Raw genomic sequence first — 20,282 nt, forward strand, 5'->3', positions numbered from 1 at the left:
CCCCCTTCATTGTTCGGGACTCCCCTTCCCTCCCTCATTGCTGGGACACCCCGTGCTCGGGCTCCCCCCTCCCTGGGGTCTGGAGCCGCTCCCCGGCCGGGGGGGGAGAGGTGGTAGCGGGGCGGGCCCCGGGGGGGGGTGTTTCGTATGGAAAAACCCCCCTTGTGGAGCGGCTGGAAAACTGGGCTTAAGGGGGGGGGGGGGGAGAGCGAAAAGGGAGCCGGATTCCTTGGGAGAGCGGGAAGTTGACGCGCCGGCCTAAGAATAGCTCGGGGAGGGGAAGCGCTGTCGCTGTCGAAGGTAACTCCGCTTCCCAGCGAGATTCCCTGGGTTTTGCAGGGAGAAGGAGGCGCCGGGGGAGCGGGCCCCGCGCCCGGGGTGGTGCCGCGGTGCGTTACCGTGTTTGCTCTCTGGTTACATTTCAGCCGCTGATGAAATCGCAGCCGGGAGCGGAGGAGTCTTTGGACCTTCCCATGGTCGGGACCTTTGACTCATAAAAGGCTCCTTCAAAAGGCTTTCGGGAGCAGAAGAAGGGGAAGGAGGAGCGGCCGCAGCAGGAGAAGGGGGAGAAAGGAGCAGAGCCCGACCTGGAGCGTGGGGAATTAAGGGGGGAGAGAGGAAGGCGCTGTATGTGGAGTTTTTGGACAGTAAGTCACATGGATTTTTATATCTCTGGGTGACAAAACACAAAGGGAAAGGGGAGGGTGGAGCTGCCGGGGAGAGTTGTTGCTTCTGGAGGTTGAAACCTTCGATTTCCTTGTTTTTTTCAACCGCCCGGCCCCAGAATTTTTTACAGGAAAACAAAGCCCTCCTCAACCAGAAATCCTTGACCGTTTCTAAACATCCTTGAAACTTTTATTTTGCTTTCTTCAGCGCTGCCCTGAACGCCAACCACCCCTTTATTTTGCTTGCTTGAAAGTGGGGCAGAGCAAAGCCAAACCCAACCAACCTGTTGGTGTGGAGGCTTCGCCCGCCGCCGGCAGCTTCTTGTTGTTGTTGTTGTTCCTTCCCAAACATTCCACCTGTTTTGTTTGTTGTTTTTTTTTCTCTTTTCCACCAGAGATGCTTTCTCTGAAGAAATACTTCACCGAAGGCCTCATCCAGTTCACCATCCTGCTCAGCCTCATCGGGGTCCGTGTGGACGTGGACACCTACCTGAATTCCCAGCTCCCTCCTCTGCGGGAGATCATCCTGGGCCAGAGCTCTGCCTACACCCAGACCCAGTTCCACAACCTGAGGAACACCTTGGACGGCTATGGCATCCACCCAAAGAGCGTGGACTTGGACTATTACTTCACCGCCCGCCGGCTGCTCAACCAGGTGAGGGCCCTGGACAGGTTCCAGGTGCCCAGCACCGAGGTCAATGCCTGGCTGGTGCACAGGGATCCCGAGGGATCCGTGTCCGGGGGGCAGCCCAGCGCCGGGTCCGGCCTGCAGGACGGCGGCAGCACCGAGAACGGGGTGAGGGAGAGCGGAGCAGAGCAGGGATTCGGGGAGGAACTGGAGGATTTGGGAGCCGTGGCCGCGCCGGCGAACGGAGACCTCACCAAGGAGGTAGGAAAGAGCTGCTTTTCCCGGGAGAAGCTCGGGGTGAAGCCGTTTAAAACTGGGATTTGGGAGCTTTCTGGTGCGCGCAGGGCTGGATATTGTGTGTGTTTGGCACTTAGGGAAAGTGTGTCCCTGCTCGGGAATGTCGCAATCCTGGCTCCTGGCTCGGTTTCAGCGCTCTGGGGATAATTCCAGGGGAAATTCCGGGGCGGTTTTTTTTTTAACCCCCCTACTTTTTTTTGTTTGTTTGATTCTGGGTTGAAAGGAAGAGTGAAAGGAGGGGGGGAAGGGGTTTTGGGGGCAGCAGCACTCTCGTGACTCGGTGTTGGGCAATGGAGCAATCCAGCTGGGAAATAAACAGGAGCAGTTGGGAAAGAGCCCCAGCCCAGGTGTGGAGCAGGTGGTTGGGTTACTTGGCTGGAGCCCGGCCAGGATTCATGATCCCTGGCTCAGTTTTCCTCCCAGCCCGGGTGGGGAGAGGTGAACTGGAAAGGGGGTTATTTCTCCTGCCCCAGCACAACCTTTGGGATGCAATTCCAGGCTCTTGGAGAGCTGCTGGTGTGGCTTTGGCGACGCCGCCTTCGTCCGGCGGCTCCGCGGTGTCGGGGGTGATCCATGTCCTTGGGTCTTCCCAGGATCATGGAGGGGGGTCAGTGGTGATCTGTGGCCTCAGGTCCTTCCATGGTTAGTGGCGATTCCAGACCTTGGGTCCTTGCAGGGTTGGTGTTGATTCCCAGCTTTGGGTCCTTCCAGGATCGTGGGGGGTGTGTCAGTGGCGATTCCCGGCCTCGGGTCCTTCCAGCGTCGCTCCAGCGTCTCCCAAGTCGTGTCTGGGCGTGGGAAGAGTGGAATTTGAGCCAGGCCAACCCTGTCCCTGCAGGAGGGGAGGGCAGCTGGATGCTGGGAGCTGTTGTCATGTGGCTCCGGCGCAGCAGCAGGCAGGGAATGGGAATGGGAATGGGGCGTGGGAATGGGTGTGGGAAGGGGTGTGAGCGCCGCAGAGACAAAGGTGATGCTTGCTTTGGGTCTGGGATTGATGGATGAGCAGCGGGATCCTTCCCTGGGAATGGTGTCCTGATTGGACCTGCAGGTTTTCCATGGGTTTTCCCACGGGGGTCTCCTGGCTCCGCTGGGCTGTGGGATTGAGGGGGAAAATCCCGTTCTGGGTTGGGAAGTGACCTTGGAGGTGTCAGGCGGTCACAGAACACGAGGCCAAACCTTCCCACCTTGTGCTGCTTCCCTGGGAGCGGAGAGATGCAATTCCCTGCCTCGGGAATGGCGAAGGATGTGATGAAATGCCTTGTGCAAGGTCACTCCTGGAAGGGTCCCTCGTCCTTCCCAAGGCTGGCATTCCTGGCCGAGGGCCTGGGGAGCCTTCCCAGTGCCGGGTGGGGAAACAGGGAGCTGATTTTAGGGAGGAACAGTGCGGATTTGGGAGGTGAAGGCTGGTGGCTCCTCTTTTCCAGAGGCCTCTGTGCAGCTGCATCCCGGGACGTGCTGGGAATGAAGCTCCCGGCCGGGCTGGGAATCTCCTCCAGGGCAGGGTGTGGAGATCCGCAGCTCCCGGGGGTTGCAGCATCCCTGCTCTTCCCGGGTGGCTCTTTTCCACGTTTTCCCCCCCAAGCCCCTGGATGGACAGGAGGGGAGGGTGCTGTTGCCAGGGCCCAGCTCCAGGAAATCCCGTCTGGCTCCCACGTCACTCCAGTCACACCATCCCCGTGCCCTCCTCCCCCGGGGCCAGCCAGACCCAACTCGCTGCTGCCACGCTCCAAACCAGCCTTGTTTTAAGGGCTTTTTGGGGATTCTTTTTTTTTTTTCCTTGGGTTTTGGTGTCTTTGTCCCGATCCTTGACTCCCTCCCCCAAACCTTTCCAAGGGGAATATCCCGGGAACTCTGCAGCTCCCTGGGAGGCACCTGCAGGGCCTGGGGCGGGTGCTGATGATCTGCAGATGGCTCCAGGGCCGGGCTTTAAATTTTTCCATGACTTTCCCTGGCACATTGCGACTCCCTGGGCCAGGCACGACCTTGCTTGGGAGTGGGGGGTGGGGTTGGAATATGGCTGATTATAAATAATTTTGGGAATGCCGTGGAGGGGCATTTTTTTTTGGGCGTTGCAGCTGCGAAATGCGGAAATACGGAATCCAGTTATTTTATCCCACGGATAAAACAAACAAAAAAAAATTAAAAATAATAAAAAAAAGCCCATTTTGATCCGGGGTGGCTGCCGGGTTTAAAGACAAAGCTGGGATTTAATCCCGGGCGCTTCCCTCTGCAGCATTGGGGGTGGGGAGGGCGGGAGGCTCCGTGCCCGCCCGGGGCCCGTTTCCACAACACCCGGGGATAAAAATACGCGGCCGCGGGACATGTGATGAGCTGCGGGGGCTCAGCCCTGCGCCCCCCCCTCCCCTTCCCCGGCGTGGGGGGGGATCTCCTTACACTTGGCCTTGGCTCTGGTTGTGGGGAGGGGGGGGCTGTGCTGTGGTTACCGCCGGGGTTTGCTGGGACGGTCTGGGGGGGGAAAAGGAGGGTGAAGAGGGTTTTGGGGGGTGTGAGGAGCGCCCGGGGGTCTCACTGGGGGAGTTGCGGGGGGGGCGACATTGGGGTCGCCCCCTCTGGGTCGGGGTGTCCCGGGGGAAGCAGCCAAGGTGACCCCGCGCTCTGTGCCCTCCCTGCTGCCCTCTCCACGCCCGGGGGGTCCCGGTTCCCCCCCTTCCTCCCCCAATTCCTCATTTTAGGGGGGGATTTCGGGTTTTTTTGGGGGGGGGGCGGCCCCGCTGCGCCAGGGCGGGGGCGTGGCCCGGTGGGCGCTGATTGGCTGAGCGGGCGGCCCCCGCTGGCGCTGATTGGCTGCGGCCACCGCCCCGGGGGGCGGGGCGGGGCGGAGAGGGCGTGGCCGGCGGCGCCGCATCCCGGCGGGGAGGGGCGGGGCTTGCGCCGAGGTGGGCGGGGCTTGGCGGCCGCCGCAGCCGGGAACGGGCGGGGGGGGGTTGGGAAGGGGGGGGGGGAGCCCCTCCCGGTCCCTCCCGAGCCCCTCCCGAGCCCCTCCCGGCCCCGCCGCAGCTACAGCAGCAGCATCCGCCGCACCGGGGGCGGGGGGGGCACCTGTGGCCGGTGGGGCGGAGCGGAGCGCGGTTCCCCCCCCCCCCCGCCGCTGCCGCCGCCGCCGCCGCCGCCCCCGCCCGCGCTGCCGGTGCGGGAGCGGCACCGCGCCCCGGCCAACCCGCCCCGCCGCCGCCTCCTCCTCCTCCTCCTCCTCCTCTTCCTCCCCCGGGGACCATGATCGGCGTGCGCCGCGGCCCGGGCGGCAGCTGGGGACATGAGAAAGGTACCGGGGGGGGGACACACCGGGTGGGGGGGCTGCGGGGACCCCGGGAAGGGTCCGGCGGCGGCGGCGGCTGCTCAAGTTGCATCAGGTGGGTGGGAATGCGGGGATTTTCCTGCCACCCCACCCCTTATGCAAATGGCCGGGATGGCACCACGGGCTGATGCAAGGCGGGCACGGCGCAGCCACCGCCGCGACGCGGGCCCGGGCGGCCCCCGCCGCCTCCCCCGGCGGCGGGCGGGCGGCCATGGGCGGCGGGGAGGGCAGGGCCGGCCATGCGGAGCCCGCAGAGCCGCTCCCGGGATCCCCGCGGGGCGCCGGAGCCCCGGCAGGAGCAGCGCGGGGCTCCCCGGGTGGGCTGCGGGCTGGGGTACGGGGTGGGGGGGGAACGGGGGAAGGGGTGGGGAGAGGGGGTGGGACCGCTGGGTGGGGACCCCCTCCCCGCCCCAGCGCAGGGGCTGAAGGAAATGTGGTCTGTCTTGCAGGACATCGATTTGATTGACATCCTGTGGAGACAGGATATTGATCTCGGCGCTGGGCGAGAGATTTTTGACTACAGCCACCGGCAGAAAGAGAGCGAAGTGGACAAAGAGCTGAGCGATGGGAGGGAGCGCGGGGACAGCTGGAGGAGTGCAGGGAATGAGGTCTTGGATAGAAACCTGCTAGTTGATGGAGAGACCGGGGAGAGTTTCCCTGCGCAGGTAACGCCCCCGGGCCGGGCTCTGCTTGGGGGCCTCCGTGGGAGCTGCAGCGGCAGGGTTTGGCCCAGGTGGGCGACAGGATTTGGCGCTGGCGAGGCCAGGGCAGGGCTGGCCCTGCGTGTCCCCGTGTCCCCGGCAGCCGCAGAGTCCCCTCGGCCCCGTGGCGAGTCCTTGCGTGGCAGGAGGCAGGGGAGAGGTTCTCCTCCGGCGCGTTCCCGTTCCCTGGAGCGGCAGGATGGAGCACTGGGTGGGGCCTCTGGCTCTTTTTTGGATGCGCTGTAATAAAGCCCTGCTGGAAGGAGCTCGTTCCCTCAGCACCACCTTCCCCCAATCCCGAGGCTACGATTCCCTGTGTTTCCTTCCCCCTCCAGGTGCCTGGTGCGGAGGATCAGACAGCCCTGTCCCTGGAGGAGTGCCTTAGGCTGCTGGAGGCCACCTTCCCTTTCGGGGAGAACTCGGAGGTGAGCGGCTGGGGCGGATCCAGGGGCTCTCCCTGCCTCACCCACCAGGATTTCCGTGCCTCCCGCATCTTTTCCCGCAGCAAACCGGGTTTGGCCGCTCAGGAGGCTCCTTGAAACCACCCGAGGAGGGGGTGGGCCACCGTTAATTAAAGCCTGCTGGCTTTGCTCCTCGTTAGGAGGAACGGGCAGGCCGTGGAGCAGCGGGAAGGGCGCCGGGCTGGGGGATGGCTGCAGTGCCGAGGCTCCAGCCCTGACTCCCCTCACGTGCTCAGTTCCCAGCTGCGGATGTCTCCGCCCTGAGCGAAGCCGTCCCCGGGCAGAGCCGGGCCCCGGGCGGCCCCCCCGCCCTGCTGTCCCCCCTCCTGGCCGAGAACGAGTCGCCCTTCGACCTGGAGCAGCAGTGGCAGGACCTCATGTCCATCATGGAGATGCAGGTGAGCCCCCGGGGGAGAGGGATGGGGAAGGGGCTTTGTCCCTCCAGGTGCTCCGTGGGTTCGGGTGTGGTGATGCCGTGGTGGCCCCGTGGCCCGTCTGCCGCAGCCGGATGGGGGGAGCTCCTCGCTCCCAGCCTGGAACATCGTCCTTCACGTCCCCACGTCTCTTCCAGGCCATGGAAGTGAACTCCACGACGGGCGAGGGCCTGTTCGGCGGCACCGGCGGAGACCTCCTGGCGTCCAACTACAGCCTGGCCCCCGGCACCCCCATCAACCAGAACGTGAGCCTGCATCAGGCCTCGCTGGGCAGCTGCTCCCAGGACTTCTCCCTCTTCAGCTCCGAGATCGAGAGCCCCTCCATGGCGGGCGGCTCGGCCCTGCTGCAGCTGGCGCCGGACAACTCCACCGGCCTCAACAGCACCTTCGGCTCCACCAACCTGAGCGGGATCTTCTTCCCGCCCCAGATGAACAGCACGGGCAACGAGACGGCCGGGCCCGAGCTGCCCGACCCGCTGGGAGGGCTCCTGGATGAGGCCATGCTGGATGAGATCAGCCTCATGGACCTGGCCATCGAGGAGGGCTTCAACCCCGTGCAGGCCTCGCAGCTGGAAGAGGAGTTCGACTCCGACTCAGGTCTTTCCCTGGATTCTGGCCACAGCCCCGCTTCTCTGAGCAGCTCGGAAGCCTCGTCCTCCTCGTCCTCTTCCTCCTCGTCCTCGTCCTCCTCCTCGTTTTCCGAGGAAGGGGCCGTGGGCTACAGCTCCGACTCGGAGAACGTGGACTTCGAGGAAGCGGAGGGGGCGGTGGGATACCAGCCCGAGTACAGCAAGTTCTGCCGCATGAGCTACCAGGACCCGGCCCAGCTCCATTACCTGCCTTACCTGGAGCACGTCGGCCACAACCACACCTACAACATGGCCCCGGGGGCCCTGGATCCCGAGGAGCCCAAACTGCCCGGCGGCGGCGGCGGCGGCAAGAAGAGCGGCGGCGGCGCCAAGGAGAAACCGTCCGAGTTCCTGGACAAGCAGATGAGCAGGGACGAGCACCGAGCCAGGGCCATGAAGATCCCCTTCACCAACGACAAGATCATCAACCTGCCCGTGGAGGAGTTCAACGAGCTGCTGTCCAAGTACCAGCTGAGCGAGGCCCAGCTCAGCCTCATCCGCGACATCCGCCGGCGCGGCAAGAACAAGATGGCGGCGCAGAACTGCCGCAAGAGGAAGCTGGACACCATCCTCAACCTGGAACGGGACGTGGAGGACCTGCAGCGCGACAAGTCCAAACTGCTCAGGGAGAAGGTGGAGTTCCTCAAGTCCATCCGGCAGATGAAGCAGAAGGTGCAGAGCCTGTACCAGGAGGTGTTCGGGCGGCTGCGGGACGAGCAGGGGCGGCCCTACTCGCCCAGCCAGTACGCGCTGCAGTACGGCAGCGACGGCTCCGTCCTGCTCATCCCCCGCGGCCCCGCAGAGCCACAGCCCCGGCGCCAGGACCGCAAGCAGAAGGACCGCAGGAAGTGAGGGGAAGCGGGAGAGAGCGGGGACACTTCACCACGAAGGGAGAGACAGAGAGAGAGAGAGAGAACTGGAGAAAGGCTGAGCCTGGAAGTAACTTTTAGAGGAACTTTCACGCCTTCTTATCCGATATATCTTCTCAACCACGCAACCGGGGGGGAACTGGCGCTGCCGGACGCTGCGGGAGCCGCGGGGGGGCCGAGGTTTTTTTTTGTGGGGGTTCTGGAGGGGATGGAGGAGGAGCCCCCCCCCCTCCTCCCTGCGCTGCCCCCGGCCCGGAGCCTCCCACAACCCCGGGATCCTTGGAGCGCAGGGACAGAGCTGGCAAAAACGCTGCTGGGGAGGTTGGCAGAGGTGGAAAAAAACAAAAAAACAAACTACTGTTAGGAACTGGCTTTAAGTAAGAAAAGAAATTTAAGCAGATGAACTTAAAAGAAAAAAAAAAAAACAAAACACAAGTTATAGGAGAGACGTTTTTCTGAACTTCCAAAGTTCTGTGATTTCAGGTAGTTGGATTTTTGGTTGTTTTTTTTTCCTTTTTTCTTTTTTTTTTTTTCTGTTGTTGTTTTTTTTTTCCTTTCCTTTTTTTCCTGAACCCGTTTTTGCCATCGGTGTGTGTGATTCAATCCGACTCAATTCCAGACGAACCAACATCCCTTCCCTAGACCAGACCAGTGCACACGTGGAAACACAAAAGTGGTGTGAGTTCCGTTAACCCTTTCCAGCCTGAGGGAGCTCAGAGTGGGGGGGAAAACACTCATTCCCAGCGTGGGGAGAACCAGCCTGGGATGGAAAACGTGGAGGAGGAGGAGGAGGAGGAGGAGTTGTGATGCCTCGGGGAGGGGGAGAGGGACTGGAGAGGGTTAAGGGAATCCAGCAGGATCCGTGTCCCCAGCACCCTCGGAGCACACAGAGCCTGCATGCCAAGCCTGGCTTCTCCCACTGACTGCCTGGGGAGGAATCTGGGGGGGCCTCCAGGGCCCCCAACAGCACAAGGGGAGCGGTGGAATCCCGATCCCAAGCCCAGCCCAGGCCGTGGGTTGTCACTTAGAGCCTTAGACGAGCTGTAGGTCCCTGTCCCGTAACCGCGCTTGGGTTTTTCGGGGGCTTCAGCCCCCCCCTTTTTTTCCTCCCCTTTTAGGGTCTAGAAGTGCTTGTGTTGAGTAAAAAAAAAAAACAAAAAAGGGAGAAGCCCAAACGTTCAAAGCTGCTCAATGTTCTCTTTGCCATAAAGATTCCGTGTAACCGTGTGATCACATTATAGGATTCTCTTCTGTCCCAAGGTGTTGGTCTGACTTCCTTTGTTTTCAGGAGGGGGGTGGGGGTAGTGCCTTGATCACTGTCTGGTCTCCTGCAGGGGAGACCATCCTAGAAGCTGTATTTCCATATAGCACAGCTGGGAGTGTTCGGACTTTACCAGCAACAGAAACGAAATGAAACAAACAAACAAACAAAACAAAACAAAACAAAAAAATGCTTAAAAAAAGAAAAAAAAAATGGCTTTTCCGAGCCAGTCCTGTGCACGGGATCCAGGGGAGAGGGAGGACTCGGGTGGTCACTCAAGGGAAGGACACCTGGAGAGGCAGGAGGGAGGCCTGGAGCAGCTGCCTGCTGGGCCACGTGTGTCCAAGGGCACTTTCTCTGGGTTTTTTGGGAGAAGCAGTTGGATCTGGGAGTGCACTGAGGGGTGGTTGGGACCTTCCCCGATTCCCGGGATCCTGACGCGTGAGACGAAGCACAAAGTGGTGGAGCTGTGGGTGTGGGGAGGTTGGAAGGGAGGCCCTGTGCGTATGTTTTAAATTATTTTTCCTCTTAGAAAACTTTTTTTTTCTTTGAATGATCTGTGAAACCTGTCAGGGAAAGAAGAGAGATTGTGTGAGCACAGGACAAAAATAAAAACGGCTTATTCACTGTACCACCCTCGGCTCCAGGGGTTTTTATTGGGTATTTGGATGATTGAACATGGCAGGGAAACCAAGCAGGGACCTTTTTTCCCCCCCCCGCAGTAGCTCCTGGCTCGGGGCTGGGAGCAGCTCCAGTTCCAGCAGTGGGTTGGGAGGAGGGAGTCGCTGTTGTCCTGCAGGGGATGGATGGAAAGAGAAGGAAAAGGAAAAGCTCCTCCTCTGCCTCAGCTGCTTCCTTCCTTCCTTCACAGCAGGGTCTTCCCAGAGAAATCCAAGGAAAAACGTGCTCCTGGTCAAACCTGCAGGTCTGAGGCCAAGTCCAATCCCTGTCCTTGGAATGTGGACTCCCAGGACACGGTGTCCTGTTCTCCCGTTGGCCTTGGCAGCTCCAGGGGCTGTTCCACACATCCCACCTTCCCTGCAGCTCTTGGATGTGGCGTTGGAGACTGAGACAAAGTTTATCCAATCCTGAGGGTGTTTCTATCCCAGATCCCTTTCCCTGTGGGATAAATCCCAGCCAGGAGTGAGGACACCAAACCCTCCATCTCTGGAATGTTTCCAGCTCCTCAATCCAGCCCCTGGGGGGGGCATTTTGGGTGGTGCTGGGGGTCCCTCCAGGAGACCCCACACAAGCCAGGGATGGAAAGCTGCTCCTGGGAATTGCTGGTGTGGAAAATGGCATTTTGGATGCCATCCTGGTGCCAACACACCCCGTCATCTCCGTGTATTTTGTCCTTGCAGATCCCTTTCTCCAGGGGTTTTCATCCTCCCTTGGCCAGACACGCCCAGAAAATCCGGCCAAAATCACACTTCCAGCCCCACTCTGCTCCCCAACAGCCTCCCACGGGTGTTCCCGTGGGCCAGGTGCCCTTTTCCTGTGGATCAAACCTCTCCCAGTGGGACTGGAAGGATCCATCTCCTCCTGGTGCTGCTGCTGAGTCCAGGCCAGCTCAGCCAAGGGGGATGAGGAGCATTAAATCCACACTCTGAGGTGCTTCCCCTCCCTCTTCCTGGGCTCCAGGGGATTTATTCCAGACATTCCTTCAGGGGCTGGGTTAGAAGAGCCCTCAGGGATTCCCCCACCCCTGTGATGGTGTCAGGAGGTCCCAGCCCTTCCTGAGGGGGAGCAGAGGAGGGACAGGAGGGTCTGGGGAGGATCCACTGCTGTTCCCAGGCTCTGCCTCTGCCCCTGTGCCCACACGGGTCATTCCCGGTGCACAAACAGCCCAGGGAATCCATGGGGAGGCTCCCAAGGGTGTCCCAGCCCTCCGAGGCTGGCAGAGCCCGCTCTGGCTCCCTGCCCGTGCCCAGCCCAGCGTGGGGAGCTCAGCCAGTCCCTCCCCTGGGCTGGTCCTCCCCGCTCGGGCCCCCTGCCAGCCCACACTTTGATTCCCAAGCAGGAATCGCTTCCAGCGGGGCCTGGGAGCTCTGATCCCGCTCAGAGCCCTCGGATCCAGGGTCCAGCTGCTCCTGAGCCCCCAGCCCGGGCTCCGTGGGGACACAGAGGGGCTCCCCTGCCCTTCCCTGCCCTGCTCCGGCTCCGACCTGGAGCATCGATCCCGGGGGGAACCCCCATGGATCTCCCCTGGTCACGAGGGGATGTTTTCCCGGGCCTGGGTTTCTCAGGAGGGGCCACAGCAGGTCCCCAAAATCCTGCAGCTCAGAGCAGAGCCCTCAGAGCCCTCAGAGCCCTCAGAGCCCCCCTCCCACCGCCAGGATGGAGCAACCGGCAGATTCCAGCGACCTGGATCGATCTCCCGGAGCTCCCCCGGGACCTGCAGCCTCTGATGCTCAATTAAGTGGACGTTACCCCGGCCCTCTCTGGTGATTAATCCACCTTTAATTGCTGCTGCTGCTGCTGCTGCTGGGCCAGGGCAGCATCTCCTTGTCCTGCCGGGTACAGGCTGTGCTGGCACAAATAACCTGGATTTCAACTGGGTCCCTCAGGAATTCCACGGCCCCTGTTCCACCCAAAACCTTCCTGCTGCATCCAAAACCTTCCTGCTGCATCCAAAACCTTCCTGCTCCATCCAAAACCTTCCTGCTCCATCCAAACCCTTCCTGCTCCATCCAAACCCTTCCTGCTCCATCCAAAACCTTCCTGCTCCATCCAAACCCTTCCTGCTCCATCCAAACCCTTCCTGCTCCATCCAAAACCTTCCTGCTCCATCCTGCACGCCTGGAAACACCAGAACCTCCGAGTGAAGAACCATCAGCCCCCCTCAGGAACCACCATCCCACTCCAGAACCCAGGACTGGCTCTGCTCAGGAGCTCAGGGCCTTCAGCACATCCACACCAGGGATGGAAGGAGCCAAACCACCTCCTGCCAAAGCCCTAAAAACCCCACCAAAACCACCAGGTTGGGGTGAGAAGGGAATTAAAGGCCACTTACCCACCTCTGGAGCCGGATCCTGGCCGGGAACACCCTCCAGCAGCATCTTCCTGCACCAAAGCACGTCCCAAACCACAGCTGCTCCTCCTGTCTCCACAGCTCAGGGCTCTGTTTAAACCTCTCTTCTCCAGGTGGAAGCCAAAATAAATCAGGACCAGCCACTCCAGAACCTGCTGCCACCTCTTCCAAAGCTCCAGGGGAGCCACCAGCTCTCCTGGAATCCAAACTAACCCAGCTCGGGGAGCACCTTCCTGCTCTGCCCCTCACGCCCAAAGAGAGCTCGGAGGAAGGAGCCGAGAAGGTAAAAACAAACAAACAAATTAACCAAAAAAAAAAAAAAATTAAAAAGAAAAAAAAAATCAGGATTATAAATCTAAAATTTTATTGAGACAAAAAACTGACAGAGCTCGGTATGAAGTTAAAATCCAAACACGTACTTTACATTTAAACGACGTTTTCACAGAAACCTAAAAGCACACGATTCTTTTTAAAAAAAGGTTTGTACAATGCAGGTCTAAAGAGAGAGAACCGCCCCAAGGAGGAGGTGCCAGGGCTCTGGTGGGGCTCGGGACTGACTCCCCCCACAAAAAAATTAAATAAGTTTCAGTATTTGTAATAAATCTGAGGGTTTTTTTATGTTTTTCAATCGAAGAAAAAAAATCAAACCCCTCCGAAGGTTTCGGGGCTTCTGGCACCGACCTCCCCCCAAACCACCTCTCTGGGGACGAGATGGGATTGAGGGGGGTTGGTTTGGTTTGGTTTTTTTTTTTTTCCTTGTGCTGCTGTTGGGTTTTTTTCCTCTCCCTCCCCTCAGCTCCCTGTGCTGCTTGGCTGGACACAACAAATCACGGGGACAAAAAAGGAACCAGAGTGCTCAGAAATCTCTTTATCCCCCCTCCCCACCCCCATAATTTTGTTTTTTGTTTTTTGTTTTTAATGAGAAATAGCACCTTAGAACGGAAAGAAGGGTAGAAAAGGCTCGAAAAGGGTTTAAGATCCATCCCCCTCCCTCCCACCCCCCCTCATACAATGCATGTGTCAGGAACTGGCAGTTCTGCTGCAGGACAATTACAGAATCACAAGTTTGCATTTTCACAAGTCTCCCCCCCCCCCCCCCCCCCCCCCCCCCCCCAAACACCATCACCCCCCCCCCCCCCACCCCCTTAAAAATCGCTCGCAGGGTTTTGAGGATTCTCAGCTCTGGAGATTTTGGACATTCACAGTTTCAGTCTCGTGTCTCTGTCCCTGTCTCCCCAGTTCTGTCAGCAACACTGGGCTTTTTTTTTTTGTTTTTTGCTCCCCATTCCCCTTTTTTTTTCTTTTTTTTTTTTAATTTTAATTTCTTTTTTTTTTTTAATTTTTTTAATTCACGTTGTTTAAAAAAAAAAAAACGAAACCCCAAACAAACAAACCAAAAAAAAAAAAAAAGAGAAGATCTGGAAACGATCTGGAAACGATCTGGAACGTTGTCACCAGACCTCACATCTCCCTCCCCAGTGAACGAGACTGATTTCCCCACTTCCCTCCCTCCCAAAAAACCTTTACACCAGTAAATGGCAAAAGAAAACAACAAAAAAAAAAAAAGAGGAGAAAACAAAACAAAACAAAACAAAACAAAACAAAGCAAAATAAAAGAGAGAGACCTACACACATGCTACGGCTTAAAAATGCAGAGTTAACACTAGTGGGAAGAAGGCCGTGGGTTTGCTGAGATGGTCTTTGAAGATGAAGCAGTATCCACCTGCACCCCCTGGATCCCCAGCCCACCCATCCCAGTGATAGTCCTTCATGGAAGGGGCTTTGCTTCCACTCCCACCAGCTGCTTGGAAACAACAACCCCTCCCAAAAAATCCCTCCCCCTCTCCGATATCCCCCCCTCCCCCTTGTTTTTCCCTCCCCCTCCGAATTGAGCCGGGCTGGTTGGAATCTGGACACAGCAGGAAAAGCTGCACGAAGGGGTTGGAGCAGCTGCAGGGGCACAGAAACCATACTGGTCTCTTCAAAGGGCACCTTCTCCGGCCGTCTCCACGTCCCACCCGAGCAGAGCCGCCTCCAATCCCCTCCTGCTCACACCCCACAGTTCCGCATCTTTCCACCAAGGGCCGCCCCCAGAGCGGGGACAGAGGGTTTAGTTCTTGTCCTCCTTCTTGTCGTCGTCCTCGGAGGGGTAGGAGTGCCATGTCAACCTCTCCTCGTAGAACGAGATCACCACCTGCGGGCAGTTGATGTTGGCCTCCTTGGCCGGCACCAGGTCGGCCTCGTCAGAGTTCTTCCTGCAAGGGGAGCAGAGAGGGGAGTCAGGGAGGGGTGAGAGGAAGTGTGGGAGGGAGAGGGAAGTCAGGGAGGTGTGGGAGGGAGAAGGAAGATAGGGAGGTGTGGGAGGGAGGGAGAGGGAAGTCAGGGAGGTGTGGGAGAGAAGGGGGAGTCAGGGAGGTGTGGGAGGGAGAGGGAAATTGGGGAGGTGTGGAAGAGAGAGGGAAGTCAGGGAGGTGAGGGAGGGAGGGAGAGGGAAGTCAGGGAGGGGTGGAAGAGAGAGGGAAGTCAAGGACTGATGGGGAAGTCAGGGAGGTGTGGAAGGGAGGGAGAGGGAAATCAGGGAAGTGCGGAAGGGAGAGGGAAGTCAGGGAAGTGTGGAAAGGAGGGGGAAGTCAGGGAGGTGTGGGAGGAAGTCAGGGAGGTGTGGAAGGGAGGGAGAGGGAAGTCAGGGAGGCGTGGGAGGGACAGGGATGTCAGGGAGGTTGGGAGGGAGGGAGGGGGAAATTAGGGAGGTGTGGAAGGGAGAGGGAAGTCAGGGAGGTGTGGGATGGAAGGGAAACCCGGAGGGAAATCCAGAATCCAGGGAAATGGGATCCCTGGAGTCCCAATGAGCCCTCCCCGGGTGGTTCTGGAGCAGGAGGAGCGGCAGGAAAAGCTCCGGGGTGAGTCCAGCTCAGGGCTCAAAGCTGTGGCTCTGCCCCCAAACTCTCTGCCCTCCCACCCCTCCACGGGGCTTGGCTCCACCCCTGTCCTGGCCACTGTCCTGGCTCTGGGAGTCATGGAATCACTGGGATTGGAAGGGATCTCCCACACTGAGTCCCCCCTGTGCCCGATGCCCACCCTGGCACTGAGTGCCACGTCCAGCCCTTCCCTGGGCACCTCCAGGGCTGGGGACTCCAAACCTCCCTGGGCAGCCCCTCCCAATGCCTGACAGCCCTTTTTTCCATGGAGAAATTCCTCCTGCTGTCCAACCTGACCCTCCCCTGGCACAGCCTGAGGCCGTTCCCTCTCCTCCTGTCCCTTGTTCCCTGGCAGCAGAGCCCGACCCCCCCCGGCTCCCCCCTCCTGTCAGGGGGTTGCAGAGCCAGAAGGTCCCCCCTGAGCCTCCTTTGCTCCAGGCTGAGCCCCCCCCGCTCCCTCAGCCCCTTCCCAGCTCCCTTCCCTTCCCTGCACACGCTCCAGCCCCTCCATGTCCTTCTCATCCTGAGGGGCATCGAGTGCCCACAGGGGGACAATCCCTTCCCATCCCTGCTCCCAGCCCAGTGCCAGTGGCCTCCCTGCCCAGCTGGGCACACCTCCAGAGGACACCACACCCGAAGGGACACCCCAAAGCCCCCCAGGACCCCCCAAGGCACACCCACCACTTCATGAGGAACATCAGCTCCCCGCTGGAATCCGTGGCTCCGATGATCCGCTCGGGCTCGAAGCCTCGGGCGAAACCTCGCGGCTTCTCCGACTGGAAAAGAGACAAATTCCCACTTGGAATTGGGCAAATTCCCAGGGTGATACCCACAGCCCTGCTCTGGCCCTCAGGACACGCTGGGGGCTGCCCAGGAAGCCTCAGCCTGCAATTGCAGGGCCAGGGAGATGCTCCAAGCGCTTGGAGAACCTCTGGAGCCAGGCTGGGAGAGCTGGGGGGGGTTCACTGGGAAAAGAGAAGCTCCAGGGAGAGCTGAGAGCCCCTCCCAGGGCCTAAAGGGGCTCCAGGAGAGCTGGAGAGGGATTTGGGACAAGGGATGGAGGGACAGGACAAGGGGGATGGCTTCCCACTGCCAGAGGGAATAGTGGGAAGGAATTCTTCCCTGGGAGGTGGGGAGGGGCTGGGATGGAATTCCCAGAGAAGCTGTGGCTGCTCCACCCCTGGAAGTGTCCAAGGCCAGGTTGGAGCAACCTGGGCTGGTGGAAGGTGTCCCTGCCCATGGCAGGGGGTGGCACTGGATGGGCTCTAAGGTCCCTTCCCACCCAAACCATTCCATGATCCCATGCCCGAGGCCTGTGGGATCTGGGAATCCCCCCCAGGTGCCCCTCTGGAATGCTCAGCTGAAGGATCTGCCTCCCAAGGCCCAGCTGCTCCAAGCCCTGTGCCTGCCAAGATCCAGCAGCTCCTGGGATGGGAACCAGAGGCTGCAGAGCCTCTCCGTGCCCGATTTCCCGAGCAGCCGGAGCACCAGGAGCAGGAAGCTCCGTGTTCCACCTCATCCCCCTTTTCCAGAGGCAATTCCTGCCCCTGGGAGTCCTGAACCCTTCTGGGGGCTGGAGGCACTGCCTGGAGCTGGAGGAGCTGCTCAGGCACCTGAGGGGGCTCAGCTGGATCCGGAGAGGATTCCAGAGGCAGCAGCTGGATCCAGGACTAATGGGAGAGCCAAGGGGAGCTCAGGGAGGAGCTGCTGAAATTCCAGGGAAAGAGAAGGAGCAACACCCCAGATCCATCATTTTCTGGGGGAGCTGGGCAGGGAAGATGCAAATCCAAGGCTGGCAGCACTTTGGGAAGGAGCTTCCCCCCAAAAGGGCTGCAGGAATTTCCCCAAACCTCCCAGATATCTGGGATTTGTCACTTCCAGCTCCCTGGGCATCCAATCCAATCCTGGCTGGAGATCCAGGAGGATGAGGCCACATTCCCAGAGCCAGCAAGGAGCAGAGCTCCTGCACACCCTTTTTGCCTCTGGATTCACTGAGCTGAGACAGCAGCTCGTGCCTCCTTCCCAAGGCTCCACCTTTCCAAAGCTGCCTTCCTTTAGGAATCAAAGCTCCCATTCCTCGGGAAAACCAGTTTGGAGCGACCATTCCAGGGATCAGCCGCTGTGCCAGGGGCAGGGGGGTGAGCCCAGCACCCCCACCCTTCCTCACCTCCTCCTTCTTCTTCTTTGGTTTGCTCTCCTCCCCCTTGTCCTCCGTGTCCGACTCCGCTTTGCGTTTGCTGCCCTCGGATTTCTCGCTCTCGTGGGCGGTTTTCTGGGATTGCAGGAATTCTGCAATCAGGTCCGGGCAGTCCAGGTTCTCCTCGGGCTCCCAGGTGTTGTCCTCGCTGCAAAGCAAACACAGCAGCTCAGTCCTACAGCTTTTTCCATGCCGGGAAAATCCCGGGATTTCGGCTGAGGAGCGGCGGGTCGGCCCCTGACCTGATCCCGCCGGGAATCCCGGGATTCCCCTTCCCAGGAGAGAACTGCAGGTCATTCCTCTGGCTGCTTGTCCCTCTCTGGGAAGGGGAAGACCCCCAAGGGCCTGTTTGTAGGGAAGAATTGGGATTTTCCCACCCCAAGCCATGAGTTTGGGGCGTTTGGCAGAGCGGGATTTTCCCACCTGGAATTTGGGGTGTTTGGCACAGTGGGATTTTCCCATCCTGCCCTCCTGGCATTTGGGGTGTTTGGCACACTGGGATTTTCCCACCTTGCCCTCCTGGAATTTGGGGTATTTGGCACAGCGGGATTTTCCCATCCAGGTTGTGATTGGAATTTGGGGTGTTTGGCACACTGGGATTTTCCCACCCTGCCCTGCTGGAATTTGGGGTGTTTGGCACACTGGGATCTTCCCACCCAGGCTGTGATGGGAATTTGGGGGGTTTGGCACACTGGGATTTTCCCATCCTGCTCTCCTGGAATTTGGGGTGTCTGGCACAGTGGGATTTTCCCTCCTGGAATTTGGGGTGTTTGGCACACTGGGATTTTCCCTGGAGTTTTGGGTGTTTGGCACACTGGGATTTTCCCTGCTTTCCCTGTCTGCTCCATTCTCCACCCAAGGAGATCCCCAGGGACACTGATCCTGCCTGGAATCTTTGGGATCCACAGGCCCAGGAGATGCTGGCACACCCCTGTATCCCCCGGAGCAGCCGATTGGAGCCACTTACTCCGAGAATCCTTTCCACTTGAGCAGATATTCCACCTTTCCCTTCACCACCCGCCGATCCAGGACCTTCTCCACCACATATTCCTCCTCCTCTTCCTCTAGGACCTCTTCCACTTTCTTCTTGTTCTGTTTTTTTCCCATTGTGCTGGCCAGCTTTTCAGCTTTCGGGCGACGCTGCTGCAAAGCGGGGAGAGGGAGCCCAGGTCAGCCCTGCCTGTGCCAGCCGGGAATTCCCTGGGATCCACAGGGGCAGGGAATGCTGCCTGGGAGAGGACAGGCAGGGAAAACACAGAGGGACGGGTCAGGATGGTGCTGCCAGGCCAACAGGGATCAAAACTCCGGGATTTTGATGCAAAGCTTTGGCTTTTTTTTTTTTGCCTCTCCAGCTCCTCATTCCACCAATTCCATGAATATTTTTCCCACACCTTGTCCCTCCTCAACCTGCTCCTTTCCCTTCCCTCACCCTTCAGCCTAAAGGGTTGAACTGAGTGGTTTTTATATTAACTGGAAATTAATAAATCCTTAATCCAAGTCCAATCCAAGTCCCAGCCCCTGATCCCAACCTCCCCACGCTCCTTTTCCTTTGCTGGATCGTGGATGGGAACTCTGGGATATTTATCCACAGCAGGGTGGGGGTTTTTTCCCCTCCTTATCTTCCAGAGCTGTTCAGTCAATCCAAAAATCCCTGGATATCCATCCAGGGCTGGCTGGGAAGGGAGAACTCTGGATTCAGAGCCACAGGGAAGCGTGTCCAGGTGGCCCTGGCACTGGATGGGCTTTAAGGTCCTTTCCAACCCAAACCATTCCATGATCCCATGATCCCATGATTCCATGATTCCATCCAGCCCCCCAGGATGAAGATTTTTTTTTGCCTTATTCAATGAAGAGAACAAAAAAAACCCCAACCAACCACCTGGAAAGATCCCACCAAGACGCAGCCAGAGCCTGAGAGGCTTTTCCCTAAATTCCCGGGTGGAAACACTCCCACCAGCACCTCCAATCCCATTCCAGAGGGAAGCAAACCTGGAGCAGTGAGGCTCCTGGAGGTCTGGAGACTGGGAATTGGAGGAGGAGGAGGAGGAGGAGGCAGAGCTGGCACAGCCAGAGCCGGGTGTGCAGCACAACAATGGAAAAGCCTCCAACCCCTCCGGCATTCCCGGCTCAGGAGCAGCAGGAAGCTGCGGGATCGTGTTTCACTCTGGAATTCCTCGGCCAGTTCCTTCCTCTCCCCTCCATCCTCCTCCTCTGGCACCACATGGCTGCTGGAGAAGCTGCTGGAGAAGGGGCTCAGAGCCCAGCACGCCAGGGAAGAGGAGATTCCAAGGTGATTCCCAACGAGGCTCCGAAGAAAAACTCCGGGAGCGCCCGGAAGGGTGAGATTCCGGGATTGCTGCTCTCAGCAAAGGAATTCTCCTCGGCTGCAGCCAGAAGGGCTCCAGGGAAAGCTCCCTGGGCACTGCCTGGAGCTGGAGGAGCTGCTCAGGCACCTGAGGGGGCTCAGCTGGATCCGGAGAGGATTCCAGAGGCAGCAGCTGGATCCAGGACTAACGGGAGAGCCAAGGGGAGCTCAGGGAGGAGCCGCTGAAATTCCAGGGAAACAGAGAAGGAGCAACACCCCGGATCCATCATTTTCTGGGGGAGCTGGGCAGGGAAGATGCAAATCCAAGGCTGGCAGCACTTTGGGAAGGAGCTTCCCCCCAAAAGGGCTGCAGGAACCTCCCCAAACCCCCCAGATATTTGGGATTTGTCCCTTCCAGCTCCCTGGGCATCCAATCCAATCCTGGCTGGAGATCCAGGAGGATGAGGCCACATTCCCAGAGCCAGCAGGGAGCAGAGCTCCTGCACAGGCCTCTCCCTGCACTGCAGGAAAAAGGGAGAGAGGAGCTCCAAACCCTCCCTGGATTTATCC

At 59.3% G+C, this 20,282-nt stretch overlaps 2 protein-coding genes and 1 long non-coding RNA gene across 5 annotated transcripts in view; 2 read left to right on the forward strand and 1 right to left on the reverse strand.

Annotated features, from left to right (window-relative positions):
* The first annotated feature begins 423 nt into the window (after positions 1-423).
* On the forward strand, positions 424-9,797 carry NFE2L1 (nuclear factor, erythroid 2 like 1). 2 transcript variants are annotated; one of them, XM_027704345.1, is made up of 6 exons: positions 424-647; positions 1,061-1,554; positions 5,356-5,571; positions 5,943-6,032; positions 6,305-6,466; positions 6,640-9,797. In XM_027704345.1, the coding sequence occupies exons 2-6, from the start codon at positions 1,063-1,065 to the stop codon at positions 7,981-7,983; spliced, it is 2,304 nt and encodes a 767-aa protein (XP_027560146.1). In that variant the 5' UTR covers positions 424-647; positions 1,061-1,062; the 3' UTR covers positions 7,984-9,797. The 2 variants fall into 2 exon arrangements, with proteins under 2 accessions (XP_027560146.1, XP_027560147.1); XM_027704346.1 differs by having other exon boundaries at positions 1,061-1,320.
* LOC113977853 lies at positions 1,563-3,745 on the forward strand. Its single transcript, XR_003537424.1, has 2 exons — positions 1,563-2,147; positions 2,302-3,745. It is a non-coding gene; the product is annotated as an uncharacterized LOC113977853 (long non-coding RNA).
* A 4,338-nt stretch (positions 9,798-14,135) lies between the features above and the next one.
* The window catches only part of CBX1 (chromobox 1), a 16,362-nt gene continuing 10,215 nt past the window's right edge, over positions 14,136-20,282 (reverse strand). Inside the window, exons 2-5 of one of the 2 annotated variants that reach the window (XM_027704348.1) lie at positions 18,375-18,550; positions 17,378-17,555; positions 15,892-15,986; positions 14,136-14,547 (exon numbers count right to left, since the gene is read on the reverse strand). In XM_027704348.1, coding sequence (XP_027560149.1) covers positions 14,403-14,547; positions 15,892-15,986; positions 17,378-17,555; positions 18,375-18,514 — 558 coding nt within the window. In that variant the 5' untranslated portion in view covers positions 18,515-18,550 and the 3' untranslated portion in view covers positions 14,136-14,402. The remainder of the gene's footprint in view (positions 14,548-15,891; positions 15,987-17,377; positions 17,556-18,374; positions 18,551-20,282) is intronic. The other variant, XM_027704347.1, reaches the window with a different exon arrangement.

This window comes from Neopelma chrysocephalum, unplaced genomic scaffold (genome assembly GCF_003984885.1).
Source record: "Neopelma chrysocephalum unplaced genomic scaffold, ASM398488v2 Primary Assembly neopelma1_272, whole genome shotgun sequence".
Taxonomy (NCBI): Eukaryota; Metazoa; Chordata; class Aves; order Passeriformes; family Pipridae; genus Neopelma; species Neopelma chrysocephalum.

Coding starts and splice junctions, on each gene's coding strand:
- NFE2L1 (XM_027704345.1), top strand. CDS start 1,063: ATGCTTTCTCTGAAGAAATACTTCACCGAAGGCCTCATCCAGTTCACC. Junction 1,555..5,355: donor ACGGAGACCTCACCAAGGAG/GTAGGAAAGAGC, acceptor TCTGTCTTGCAG/GACATCGATTTGATTGACAT. Junction 5,572..5,942: donor GGGAGAGTTTCCCTGCGCAG/GTAACGCCCCCG, acceptor TTCCCCCTCCAG/GTGCCTGGTGCGGAGGATCA.